Below are 13732 nucleotides of genomic sequence, written 5' to 3'. Positions count from 1 at the left end.
AAAAGTTCAACACCATGTTTATGGGTCTGTTCCTGCTGCTTGTTCCCCAGGGTCAAGTCCCACCTGACAGCTGTGAGAATTTCTTGCACTTACACAAAAAGAGAGACTCTCTGTGAAGAGAGGTCCACATCAAAATTCAGATACTGTCACCTTTTGTGAACTAGATAAAATCAGTAAGGATAGGAATAAAAGCCTTTCCAGTTCAGAAGAATGAAGAACTGGCTCTTAGAGTTTAAATGTTCACTCCAAGATCAACACTAGCCTATCCACTTTGAGTCAGAATTTGAAAGATAAGAATGTAGTTATGAAAATGTGCACAAAATGTTAAATACTGGTGTCAAATAAATACATCTTAACATGTTCTAACAAGCAAATGTATATTCAAGATAATACAGCCCTGCTTTATTAAAGAAAGAAAAGATCCACTTTTTCAGCACACCCGGGGTACCTTGCCATCCTCTAAGTACGAGGTTCAATCCTTCCTGTCGTCTCCACTGGCAGCCTGAAGGAAACGTTCGCCTCAGCGTATATGACTACTGCAGTTTCATTGGAGAGCCATTTTAGAAATACTTTTACTCATATCTGATCTGAGTAACAAACCTTGGAGAAAGCACAGAGTTTTAGTATGAAAAATAATTCAACATTTCTGCCATCATTCCATGCCTTTTAGGCCTGTCCAAATTACTGATAAGAACTTCATGATCAAAAGAAATTACTGTCTGATTCTTCATAAAATTCAAGTGATTTCTTTGTATGCATATTTCACATCACTTTTCTCCTCGTGCATAATTTATTGCAATAGTTTATATTTTAGAAAATATTCCCCTAATGCCTTTTCTTGGTTTAATAGAGCACAGTTTGCAAGTGCGCCTTTAGAGACTGTTGGTTTTAACCACTGCTTTAACGTTATGACTTCTTACTGCAGCTTTAAAAATCTGAGTCTCCAATTTCATTCAGTCCTGACGCTCTGGTGTTCTGTCATTGTGGTACATACGGGTCCATGAAACCAGCAGCCTGCTAGTGTCTTTGTGCTGAAATATAGTAAAGAAAAGGAAAAACTGTAGTTAAACACAAGTAATTATATGAGAAAAGAGATGTCCTTGTTGTGTAAATTAAACCCTATATAGACTCTGGGATCACACCTGATTTCTTCTTTTAGCTCAATTAAATTTTTTTTTTTTTTTGAGAAAACAACTTGTTACCACTCTGAAACCAGCAGAAGCATTCGTGTTATTTCTGAAGTGTATCTGAACAAATTCCAATACAAATAAAATGGTTGTCATCTTTACATAATCTGCACTTGAGTATATTTTTTTAAACTTATTCATGAATATCTGCCTAATAAAAGGGAATTTTAGCTTTGTTCTTTATATTACCATTTCACAAGTAACAATATTAAACTTTCTGAGTCAGCTTAGCTGCTGTGGACTGCTATGAAGCACCAGCAACCTTCCTCTAGCACAGGCTACCTACAGGCTTAAAAAGCAAATTTATATACAGTACCTGGCTATGTAAAAATCAGTTGCAGATCACACTGTCTACATATGTGCAGGAAGCAAAAAAGAGGGTGGAGGGTGCCTCCGCAGAGGGAGACACAGCGCATCAGAAGGCGTCAGGAGCACCATTTTGCTGCCGAAAGAGCATTTATGTACACTGGTTAGACTGACCACAGTCTCCCTGTGACGTCAGCACACCTGAGCACCAGCAGAGGCACTCTGCACCAGACCTCCAACGAGCAGCAGGACTGAGCAGAACACTTACAGGCTTATGAAAATTACTGCCAAGTAGCATGACCAGAATGCCTAGCATTACCGACCTCCCTTTAATACCAACAAGTGGTAAGAACCCCATTGAAACCCTTTACAATCCCTGGTTATGCCTCTCAAACCTGGGAACCTAAGTATCAATAAGAGTTTGAATTCCAAAAGAGGTGATCCATGGAGAAAGATGATTTTTTTTTTTTTTTTTGGTCAAATGTGTTTTTAAACCAAAGATATGGTATTTTCAGTGGAATAACAGACAAAACAAATACAGAATGCAAAAAGGAAAAAAGAAAACCAGCCCCCATCCTTCCCAATATTTCACTTCAACATTGCAAAGTAAGCATCTTTCTCATTCTTTGATATAACTATCTGACGTTAACCTCCAACTGCTGCCATGCTTCACTCTTTACTGGATCAAGGCCTATAAAATAAATTTCACAGGGCGTTCTATTATTTCTTCGTGAGCAATGAAAAATACTTCTAGCTCTAAACACTACACCCATCAAAGTGCAAGGTGAATGTAGTCCTTGCTTCTGAAGAATGATTAACACTTAAAATTGGACATTTGGCTAAAAAAAGTTTCCTTTCTAAACAGATATACTATTATCATAATACTAATAAATTTAGACCCAGAACTTTTGAAGTAAATACCCTTTTATAAACTGAAGGAGAAAAAAGTAAATAGCCAATCCCATGTACATTTCCATTTCCTTCTATTTATGACTGACTTTCAGTATTTGGTTTAACCTTAGTAAGGATTATTCAAGTTGGCAGGAAATCCAAGGATTGAAGCAGATCTTACTATTCCCATGAGAGGTGCAAAAAACAAAAGTACTATTCCCTCGGGATCATGAAGGTAGCTACCACCCCTATAGAGGTAAGAGTCCAAACTATCCTAGCCTCAACCTCTGATCCAAAATGTGCCATTCTGACCCAGCTTGCAAATTACAGCTCATATACACAGCCCAATTACAGCTCTTCATTAGCTGCAAAAACCAGAGGATTAAATAGCCTTAATTCAAGGAAGCAAAAAAGATCACAAATTTAAAAACCACACAACAACCAAAATCCCTAAACCTTTCCTGCTGTATAAGAGCCCAAAATAAGCCTTTTGGGCATTATCCAAGGTTTTAATAAATGTACTTAAAGAAACAGACTACAACTACATTCAACATTCTCTTTTGCCACCCTCCTGAGTTTGGACTTGCCTTATGTAAATGAGTGGTGTTGAGGTTAATTCATTAAGAATATATATGTTCATGTATGAATATATAACATATTAAGAATAACTAAGAAGTTAAATATAAAAGTGACAAAGATTGAGGTAGTGAAAAGAAATCCACTATCTGGCTGTCCAGGGAGGCGCAGGTGCTATCTGATGTGACTGCGATCTGACACCTGCCTTCCGCCACAGGACAAAGTCCTCGCAACTCACAGAAGCTCGAAGGAGGCCAGCTCGACTTTTTTAGCACAGCGGGTAATAGTAAATGAGGTTATTTTCACTCATTAAAACTATCACCTACACGAGGTATACACAGCTACCAAGGTCAATGAAAACTAAGGAAAAAGCACTAATGGGTAATTTTACATCTAGCCTAATCTGCTTTGGGAATGACCAAGTGATGACATGATGCCCTCTTCACTTTGTGGCAGGGCTTAACACAGACAGACCTGCCAGTTTCACTGTTAACTTCAATGCTCCCAGTCTGAATCCACAGTGGTCTGTCAGACACTGTAAGGGAGCAGCAGGATTCGTCACTGTCTGATGTAATAGCTGCCATTTGTTGAGACCTATGGTAGAAAAAACCAAGTTAACAAAAATAGAGCAGTCATTCGAGTTCTTTTTAATCTATTTTACAAAAAAAAATAATTTAAAAATAAGACCAAAATTCAGTTGAATTTTCATAATTTATTCTAGATAACTTGCCTGCTTCACAGAATGTGAAGCTTTGATACTAAAGGAAAAGACTTGAGGTGTGTACACACCAGCCTTGGCCAGGAGAGGGCACTCTCTGGCCCAAGTCAATTCAGTAGCAAAATGCTTTCAGGTGCACCGAGACGCTGCCCTCCAGTGCTCACTCACATTTAATGTTCCTGACAAAAAATTTTTACTAGCCTAACACGAGCCTAGCGTTGAAGTGGTCCTGATCTTAGTATTCGACAGGGCTGAAGTCCTCATCCCTATCCATGTTATGTTAGTGAGACCCCGTTTTGCAGAATGACCAAAATGTGCCTGAATCCCTTTCTCTTCTAAGGCCACTGACCACCTGTGCATACTATTCAGGACCTGAAATACTGCGTGAGTTAATACCTGCTTGATATGAGTTTGACAAGATAGAGCCTTCTCACTCAGGCTTTCAGAACAGAGACTTCAAGTACTACTCATAATTCCAGCGAAGGATTGCTGTTTGAAGCCTTACTTTTTTTAACATTTGCTTGTCTGCCTAATTCCTTATTTTAAGTACAAATAAACAATTCATTTATCACATCAGTGTAGTTAACTCTGGGGTCACTGATTTAATGTGCAGTCCTTATAATTATTTTTAAAACAGTATGTCAAATCAGAAGCAGTAGCATATAATCAAAACTTTAAAAAAAGGCTTTTCTGACACTGAAAATAATTTTATACACCTGATCTAGAAACAATTATTTTTGAATTTTAACTCAGTTTTCTTAAATGAGGCTTAATAATGAGGTTATTTACCTCACCTTTTGTTCATGGGAAAACATAAATATGCTATCCCCCAACAGGAATCACGCCAAGAAGAAACAGAATCTGAACGCACAAGAGAATTTATCTTTTGAACTTCTCCCTAAGTAAAACTTGTTAGGTTTCAACGGTCTGAAGAATCTCCTTTTAGAGTCTAGGCAAGAGAGTCAAGACGCTTGTGGAAGAATGATCCTTTCCCTGCGCATTTCCCCACCCAGCCCCGAAACACCATGCAAAACATTAACATGCCAGAGCCTGGCTCAGGAGTCTTGTGATAATGTTTAAGATGAGTTGCCCCTCAATGTTTTTAATGTCTCAAGGTTTCTCTTTAGAAACTGACTACACGTACGGGATCCATTAGGAAAAGCCAGGGAGCCCTGGTGGTGATGCAGTAAATGGAGGGACACTCTCGTGAAAGGCAGTGATTTCATTGGAAATTACTTATTTTGTCCATGAAGAGAAAGCTTACAAGCAACAATGACAACTACTCCTGGGTGGCAGCAGAGATATAAAAGGGCAAATCAGAGCAGGGTAAGTAAACACTCGATCTCCCTTTCGGAGTGTATGAAAGAAGTAAAGGTCATGCTCTTAGACCAAAGCCCAGAATTAAAAACTAAAGAATTAAGATTACATACGTGTACTTATTACCTTGCTGAACACAATATAAATTTTCTCTTAATACAATGTAACATGAATGCAACATGAACAAGCAGGAAAAAGCATCCAGTGCCTTGGACATTCTGATTTGCTAGCCTTAATACTGCTATTTTTCTAACCAGCTATTTTTCTAAGGTTTTAGGCAAACTGCACATAGCTCTTCCCAGCATACCAGGACTCAACCAAGACATGCCACTGCCAGCCAGATTCCCTGCTAAAAGCTAAAACTATGGAGGGAAATCACAGGTTTGTAATCAGCATCTCAAAAATGAGCCACAAGTAAAAATGACTTACCCTGTGGAAAATAAGGCCACAACGCACACAGATGAAGGCTTTGGAATGTGAGGTATTTCCCTCCTAGAAAGGGGAAACAATCTCCTACTCAGTCATAGCAACAGCAATAAAAAAGTGTTCAAATTAAAGTCCACCTTTTCACCATTTGGCAAAATATTAAAACACCAGGGTCCCAGGGAAACACAGCATCTGTACAAATCAGCTAATTTATACTAACAAGCCAACAAATCTTGCTTTGTGGTTCTAATACTTGGAAAGCTCTCCTAAAAGGGCTTTTACTCCACGGAACCCCACCAGCTCAGACACTTCTCATGCCTCTGAAAGGATTTGGGATGTGCCGGAATTATGAAATGGTGATTGCTCATTAGTACATGAGTGCCTGAACCAGAATCACTCTTCTTCATTCATTCACAAGTAGGCTATCATTTCTGCTGCATCAGGCCCTGTGCTTGGCACAAGGGAAAGTAGAAATCGGCGAGTAAGAGATTCCTGGAATTCATGCAATACCAATGAATGGGGCAAGAGTTGAAATGTTAATGTAATTCTCCCTTCACCATAATTCTGAGATGCCCTCCAGAAATGCCTGTTGGAAATAGCTCATACCTACTTCTAGATATTTACGATGATCATCCTATGATTATTGTAATTTTCAGTTAATAATGTCGCTATAACATTTTTTAAAATTTATACTATGGTGCAGAAATATTGAAAGCTACCAGAATGAAATTTCTATGGCATACACAGAAAGTGGTGGTTGTGGTAATGAGAGCATTTGTACAGGTCTTGTGCCAGGCTTTATTGCTTTGAATATTTAAATGAGGAATTACTTCATGAGGAAGTACTATTATTTTCCCCATGTCACAGATGACACTGAGTAAACTACCCAAGATCACACAGCTTGTGGCAGACCCAAGACAGCCTTTAAATCTAGGAAATCTGGCTCAAGAGCCTGTACTTTTCAACCAAGTAGAAGAAAATGATTCCTCAATAAAAGCCTGCCAAAATGTTAACGAATGCTCCAACTCACCTGCATCGCTGGCAGGTTATATACTCATAACTATCTACTTCTATCTTTTACACTCAACAGGATGACTCTCACATCTCTACAAAACATTCTCCCTGGGCAAGCAACAAATTCTATCATATTTTACGGGGGTGGGGGGCGGATTTATATTCCTTCTAGGCTTTTTCAATAGCTTTTAAGTGAATCTTTTTGTTGGAGAACTGAGGGACACTGAGGATTACAAAATCATCTTAATATTTAAAAAGCCCTTGCTAAAACTTGATAATGCACTAAAATTACAAGTTTTTTAGTTTATTTGGAAAGGAAAAAAAGTATAATAACAGCTTAACACTTTAGCTCTAGAATATCTGATTTTCTTTCCATATACTATCACTATGATAGAAAAAATAAGTTTTAATGAATTCTGGTTAAGATCCAGATATTTCTAAGGCAGTAAAAGGTCAACTATCACATTCTTATGATATAAGGAAAATTGAAAAAATACTTAGTTCATGTTTAAACCAAGTTTTAAGACCAGGTATTTTAAAACTGGGCTGTTGTCAGTATCAAAGTTTTAAGAAATTATTTTACAAACACAATTGTCCAACAGAAGGCCCAATAAGTTTGACAACATATACTAGAAATGTCTAATTTATTGTTAGAAAATAAGAATTTGACTCACGAATTCGCTATTTTGATAAATCCTGATAATTTGAGTCTATAGTTTCTTCTTTTCCTTACGTCTCCCCGCAATCTTTAATTTGTTCCAGAATAACCTAGGAATCTATGAAAAATCCAAGTGTGGCAATTAGCTTTGTCAGATTAGATGCATTAAAATTTGATTCAGTTCATCCCAAGATGGATTTAAAGACATAATAAATATAAAAATTCAGTATTTCCTACCAAAGGTGGTACACAAAATGATCTTAGAAAGTATCTTAAAATTATCTATAGGTGTCAAGGCACACTTATTTCCCAGTAACTGTACTAACATAAGTGGAAAAATAGTACACAAATTTGAAAATATGGCAAAAGTGTGATAGTACATAAATAATTTAAGTTTTGGAAACTAATTCTATGACTAAAATAATTTTAATGATTTCTATATTCATAAAATTGTCCAAAACAATTGTTTTTGTCACTGAGGGGATAGTTTTAACCTAAAACCAACTCTCCAGAGTATTTAATGGCTAAATGCAATCAAACTAATTCACTTAAAAACTTTACAAAGAGGCAGTTACAGTTCTTAAAAATGGGGCACCATTAGCACTGTACAGAACTGCTGGTTGATTAGGAAGGAATCCTGGAAGCCAATGCTTGACCAAGAAAAACACTCATGTGACTTAATTTCTAAACACCAAAGAACAATAGCATCCAAAATTTAAAAGACTGCTATTGAAAACCAAATTACAGACAGAGGGTGATGGTTGCACAAGGTGAAATGTACTTAATGCCATAGAACTGTACACTTTAAAAAATGGTTTAAATGGTAAATTTGATGTTAGGTATATTTAATGACAATTTTTAAAATACCTCCCCCCCCCAAAAAGAACCCACAAATTACAGCGCTCTATTAATATAAGGAGAAAATTATTTTTACCTAAAAATCACAAGGAGAAAAAGAAATCCTCATCTATAAATGTTAAGTCTCTTGAGTAAAGATTTAAAAAAAAGTTGAACTTCTTCTCTTCTTATCTTAGTGTCAACGATTCATGGTAAAAGCCAAAACATCCTGGAAAACTAAAACTATATACACTATATCACTATGACTTTAAACTCCCTATTCCTTTATTCGAAACACCATAACAGCATATTAATTGCTAAAGCTTTCATGTTTTAATTCTATTCACTCTGTTGAAGGAATACAGTAAGTGTACACAAAACTATAAATACAGAATAAGAGCCTATTAACTAAGTCAGAACCAGGCAAGAGTAATTAATTCAGCTTAGCTATTTTGTTTTCTCTTGGCAATACGCATGGCATCAGCAATTAGAGATTGTTTGAATAGCAACAATATTAATACAATCCCAAAGCAAACCCTAACTCTGTCCCAACTTAGAAACAGGGTCTTCATTCTCCCGCATAGTCCCTAGAAGCCATCACTGGGCCCAAATCAAAACAATATCCTCAATCAAAACATTACCAACTTTTCTAGACATTTGCCAGTCTCTTCTCTGCTATAAGTACTTAAAAGTGAACAGAGCAGCACAAACCACAGAAAAATTCACAATTTAAAAGGGGAAAGCTAATTTTAGCTCCAAATTATAGATTCCTTATGGTATTTCCAAATACCAACTCAGTTATTCTGTATAAAGGATGTGTATGTCTATAAAGGAATATAAATGTGTACTTCCCTCCCTTCAACATACCCAATATTAAGTATGACCTGCTCAGAGGGATCCAACTCAGTATTTTGTAAATTAGAAATTCACAGATCCATTGTTGACTTTAGTAACAGTTCCATATTCTTTGCCTGCAGTCCCTTCATAGCCATATTTCTGTCTATTCTACTTGGTACTAATCTAAAATTACTATTTATAGATTTTTCCCATCAAAACCACATAGGGACAGACCATCAAGTCAGGCAAATGGACTTCAGACTAATGAATTCTGCTTTACTTCACCTTTTAGGTCTCTGGTTCCACATCGACAAATGAGAGCTGAATAGATATTCCTTGCAAATAAACAGCTTTCTAGCGTATAAATTCTAGAAAACTAAACGGGAAAAAAATTCTAACGCTACTAATTTCTGAGAATTTCTAGAAATAAAGACATCTTTGACTTTTACAGTTCTTACTTCACTTTGTTTCTCCCCTTGCTAATCCTTTGTTTTAGCCACTTAAACCACTGGAGACTTGGCCCAAGCCTAGTTTTCTCTCTGCAAGGGGAAAAAAATACTGATTTGATTATCTCCACGTAACAAAAGCCTCATTTTACCACTTTAAAGAGAAATGTAAAGAAAAAAGGCTACATCTATCTCCATCTGCGAATTTACCTACTTAATTAAAAAATGAAACATTAATATGTAACTATTAGTGTTTAGAAGTTCTTTAAAATTGTTTCCCTATTGAAACTGCAGATGAAATATGCCAGACTGCCAGTTTAAAATGGAGAGATCCTTTGGCATAATCAGAGATCATGCATATTTGTGATTGTGCTTCGAACCTTTTCCTCAAAGGTATGGACTACATAAAATTTTTATTTTTGTACTCGATTATGACTTATTACTTTTCTTTATGGTTTTTGAAACAAATCAAATTTGGTTTATGCCACAAGAGCACTTGCCAAAGCATTTGACTCTATTAGCAACGTCACTGCCAAAACCACTGTTAAAACTCACCTGGATCATAACACGGAGCCTTGGAATTATATACTTTAGGTGACTTTTTGCTCTGCCTTGTTTAAATCTTTCTGAACCTTAGATATCAAACTTTCAAAAATATCTGAACAAGTTCATTAATCTGAAACAAATATTCAGAAAACGTTTTAAGATACTTTCTTAAAACCCCTCTCCATCACGATGTGAACTTTCAACCTGTTATAATCAAAGAATTTTTAAAATAGTATAGTTGTTTCTGTTTGCAGGAAAGAATATGTTCTATTCAAGTGAAACATCTTGGTTTTTTTTAAATTGTGTGTTTATTTTAGTCAAAAAGCAATGACTGAGTTCCCCAGAAGATATTCTATTTTCTTTTCCAGACATCAGTACATAAATCGTAGAAGTCCATAACCTTAAGGAAGTTGACAGACTATTTTCAATCTCCATTAATTTTTCATCATTAATTCCACAGTAACTAGATATTTCGAATTGGATTACTAAGAAATCCACAAAAAGTTGTTCTTTAGGATTCAGGTTTCTAAAGGTGTCAAATCAACATATCAAATTTAAAAGTTATGTTAGACACAGAATGTATGAAAGCAACTTAAATCTTGGGATCAACTTGCCTCCATAGGCAATCTGATACATTTTTTTTACTAACAACAGAAAGCTAAAAATAGAAAATAAATTGAATCTTAGGGACGTATGGACCATGTAGAAAATGATGAGCTAAATTTCTAGCCCCAAAAGCAATGATACCTGAGGCAGAAGACCAAAGTGAAGAGACTGGTAGTATTAATTACCCAGATATAAAAAATGAAACGTGATGAAGTATTAAGGCTAAATATAAAAAAATTAAAACCCATTTATAAGAAACTGACTAGAGGAGTCTCAAAACTAGAAGCATTATCAGACCTCTAAACTACAAAACCTCATTTTAAGAATATACTGATCATTTATTTGAATTTTATCTATACCCAAATATGATAGGGCAAATAAGTGATTTTCCACTTCCTCTACACAGTTACAAAGAATTATTTTCTACCATCTTGAAATTTTTCAAAGCTTTTTGAGAAACACACACAAATAATTTGGATTTAGTCGATTTTATTTACAGCTTTTTTTACATTTCAGAGCAATTACACAATTACATTTTCTCATTTTCTGACCTGCAAACAGATACCTTAAACGGAAATATTTTTTAAAAATTATCAAATTAGGTACATCCAAAATGCAACAATTACACATATGACAATTCACAAAGTGTAATTTACCAGGACGTATCCTAAGAATTTAGGAACAGCCAGTCAGGAGAAATCTGACCAAATTTAGCAATCAACTATTTACATATCCGAAGACAAATCTATCTAAACTCCCAAACCAGAAGGTTGAAAGTTTTGTTAAATCCTCATTGGACGAAGGAGAGAGATGATTCAAACCTAGCCAACCTTAATCCCAAATACTGGGCTATTTCTCCAGTCTGCAACTGAATAGCAAGCATCTCAGTTTGTCAAACACCTAAGTATCAAGCTCTTGCACCATTATGCACATAGAAGGGCTAAGTGTTAATTAAAAACAAGTAGTCATTAAATATCCACACTATTCCCACCCCCCTCCCAGCTCACCCGCCCTTACTGCAATCCCAAATATGCAACCTGTGTCACATAGTGACAGGCTATATTATATATAGTATGTATGCATATACACACATTATGTACACGTGTATAGATACACACATACACACAGTACTAGGTACAAATGGCAATTAACAGTCCCTGCAAAAATTCATTTTCAGTTGAGGCTATGGCTCCTATGCCTTGGGATGGTTTTAGACTTCAAAACTGAAAAATACTGCTAAAATCTCGCTTAAGACAAAACTTGATTGCTTGTTCAAATTAGCTTCTCGGTCTAAAAAATGGCTGTAAGTACAGAAAAGCACCCGACTGAGCCGAGTGCAATTTCTCTCTCCAATTTGGCCAAGCTACCTCATAGAAGTTACTCCTAACTAGCCTAGAAAACCTGCGGCCCTTCCAGTCGTTCTTGCCTACCTTACTGTCCATGTTCACGTTTCAAACTGTGTCAGCAGAGACCGTACTTCGGGGGTCAGCTGCTTGGCAGCCTTAGCCGCCTCTGTGATAGCCTTGCGGTACAGGCCCTTTCTCTTCTTATTAAAGCGTGACTGGAAGTTTTCTAAAAAGGGGGACAGTTGCGAAAGAGCAAGGAAAGATGTCGTTGGAGACCCGAACCATGAAATACGGGCCTCCTGTCGAACTAAAAGGCCGTTATCTTTCCGGCTCACAGTTATAGTAAGAATACGGGCTGGCCACCAAGGGAAGCCATATATCTTGGCCCAAACAATGTCCCCTACACATATGGTCCTGCCATCTGGTGTGACGCATTTAGAGACGTTTTTGGAAAAGACTTTCATTTTCAAGGAATTAGTGAGCTTTTTCTCTTCCTTTGAAGAGGAGGATGTGGAGGTGGAAGGTGCATGCATACTGCCTGGAGGAAAATCAAAGCTTTCAGAAGAACTACACTCAGAGTTGGAGGATTTCAAATCATCTGTGCTATCAATGCTACACACTGAAGCACTGGAAGAGTCAGATTTCTTTTGATTTAGGGTCATGTAAACAGAGATATTGCTTTTGCTGCCCTTTTTGCCCAGTGTCTGTGGTTCATCCTGCTCACCAGGCACAAGCACTTCATTTGTGTCCTGAACCTCACTGCTGGCCTCTTCAGGGCCTTTTGAGGGACTCTGATTTTCTGAAGGGGCCTCACCTGCTGAGCGGGTAGAGGTGCAACGAGACTGGGGCTTAGGTGCCATCTTGCCACTCCGCATTTTCTCAAGTCCTGTCTTCAGGGAAGAGTCATTTTCTTCATTCCTGTACCTTTGTGGTTTTAAACGAACCCGGGGTGGAAGGGAACCTGAGCTAGGACTCTGATATCGACGTGTAAAATGGACTTTTGAATGTGCATTTTTGGATGTGGAGGTTTCACTCTGCTTCCTTTGTGCCTTTTCTTTGGCAATTTTCAACACTTCCCGAGCTTTTGCATGATCCATGTTCTTACTCTGGAGCACTTTTTTAGTACTTAACTGAGCTTTTGATGTATTCGCCTGAGCAGAAACTTTGACTACTCTGCCTCTGCTGTGAGCAATATTTGAAACCTTAACCACAGCATTTCTTTTCTGGGTTTCATTTTGGTTTTTCCCATCCACTTTATGGTCAGTTTTCAGTTTTTTGTTCACAGTAGTTACACTTTCATTTCTCCGTTTTTTATCTTCATATTTAGAAGAGTCACTTGCACTACTACCTTTTCTGATTTCCTTTTTTTCAGCAACAACACTGTTTTTACATTTGTCACACAGGACTTGCCTGGGTCGTAGTTTAATAGCATTCATTATCGAAGTTGGTTCTTCCCTGTACATTTTTCGTTTGGGTCGCTTAATTTTCCGAGGGGGTGGCTGAGGTATTGACTGGTTATACGTGTCCCTGATAAACAACGGGGGAGGATAAGGTGCCCCTTCATGGAAGAGGGGTGGAGGTTTGGAAGTCCACAGGCTCTCGGCCAAGCCTGGCTCGGGAGGCAGGACGGGGGAAGGGTCATCAGGAACAGCACCATTCACTTCACGCTTGACTTCTGTCCCTTCTTGGAATGTATTACTTTGGAGCTGCATGGCTTCAGGTTTATCCTTATATTCCCTTTTGGGAAATACTGTCACAGGGATCCCATGGGGCCCAAACCTTGAAAGAAATGGAAGAAAAAGGAAAGCCATTAAGTCAATGTCTAATTCAATTTCTTAAACAATACCTAATGTTTGCGTGACCATTCCTGAAAACTATTTCATAATAAAGAACAAAAACAAAAACCTACTGACCATCTCCCCACAGAAATCCCAAAGCCCTCCATGTTTTATTAGTCCCACATTTTAGGTTAAAACAGAAATACTCAAATGGTTGCTCTAAGCAATGCCAAAATAGCAGAA

General features: G+C 37.2%; 1 protein-coding gene across 13 annotated transcripts in view; it reads right to left on the bottom strand.

The window, feature by feature from the left end:
* Positions 1 to 730: 730 nt before the first annotated feature.
* The window catches only part of PWWP2A (PWWP domain containing 2A), a 28963-nt gene continuing 15961 nt past the window's right edge, over positions 731 to 13732 (bottom strand). For 6 of the 13 annotated variants that reach the window (XM_011356716.2, XM_023528610.1, XM_023528612.1 and 3 more), the window contains one exon: positions 10838 to 13490. In XM_011356716.2, coding sequence (XP_011355018.1) covers positions 11810 to 13490 — 1681 coding nt within the window. In that variant the 3' untranslated portion in view covers positions 10838 to 11809. Of the gene's footprint in view, positions 1032 to 3434; positions 3555 to 5424; positions 9890 to 10837; positions 13491 to 13732 lie in introns of those variants that run through there. The other 7 variants (XR_002779517.1, XM_011356717.2, XR_002779516.1 and 4 more) reach the window with 7 other exon arrangements.

The sequence above is a fragment of the Pteropus vampyrus genome, unplaced genomic scaffold (assembly GCF_000151845.1).
Source record: "Pteropus vampyrus isolate Shadow unplaced genomic scaffold, Pvam_2.0 Scaffold30, whole genome shotgun sequence".
Classification (NCBI taxonomy): Eukaryota; Metazoa; Chordata; class Mammalia; order Chiroptera; family Pteropodidae; genus Pteropus; species Pteropus vampyrus.
This window is presented reverse-complemented; position numbering and strand designations above follow the sequence as displayed.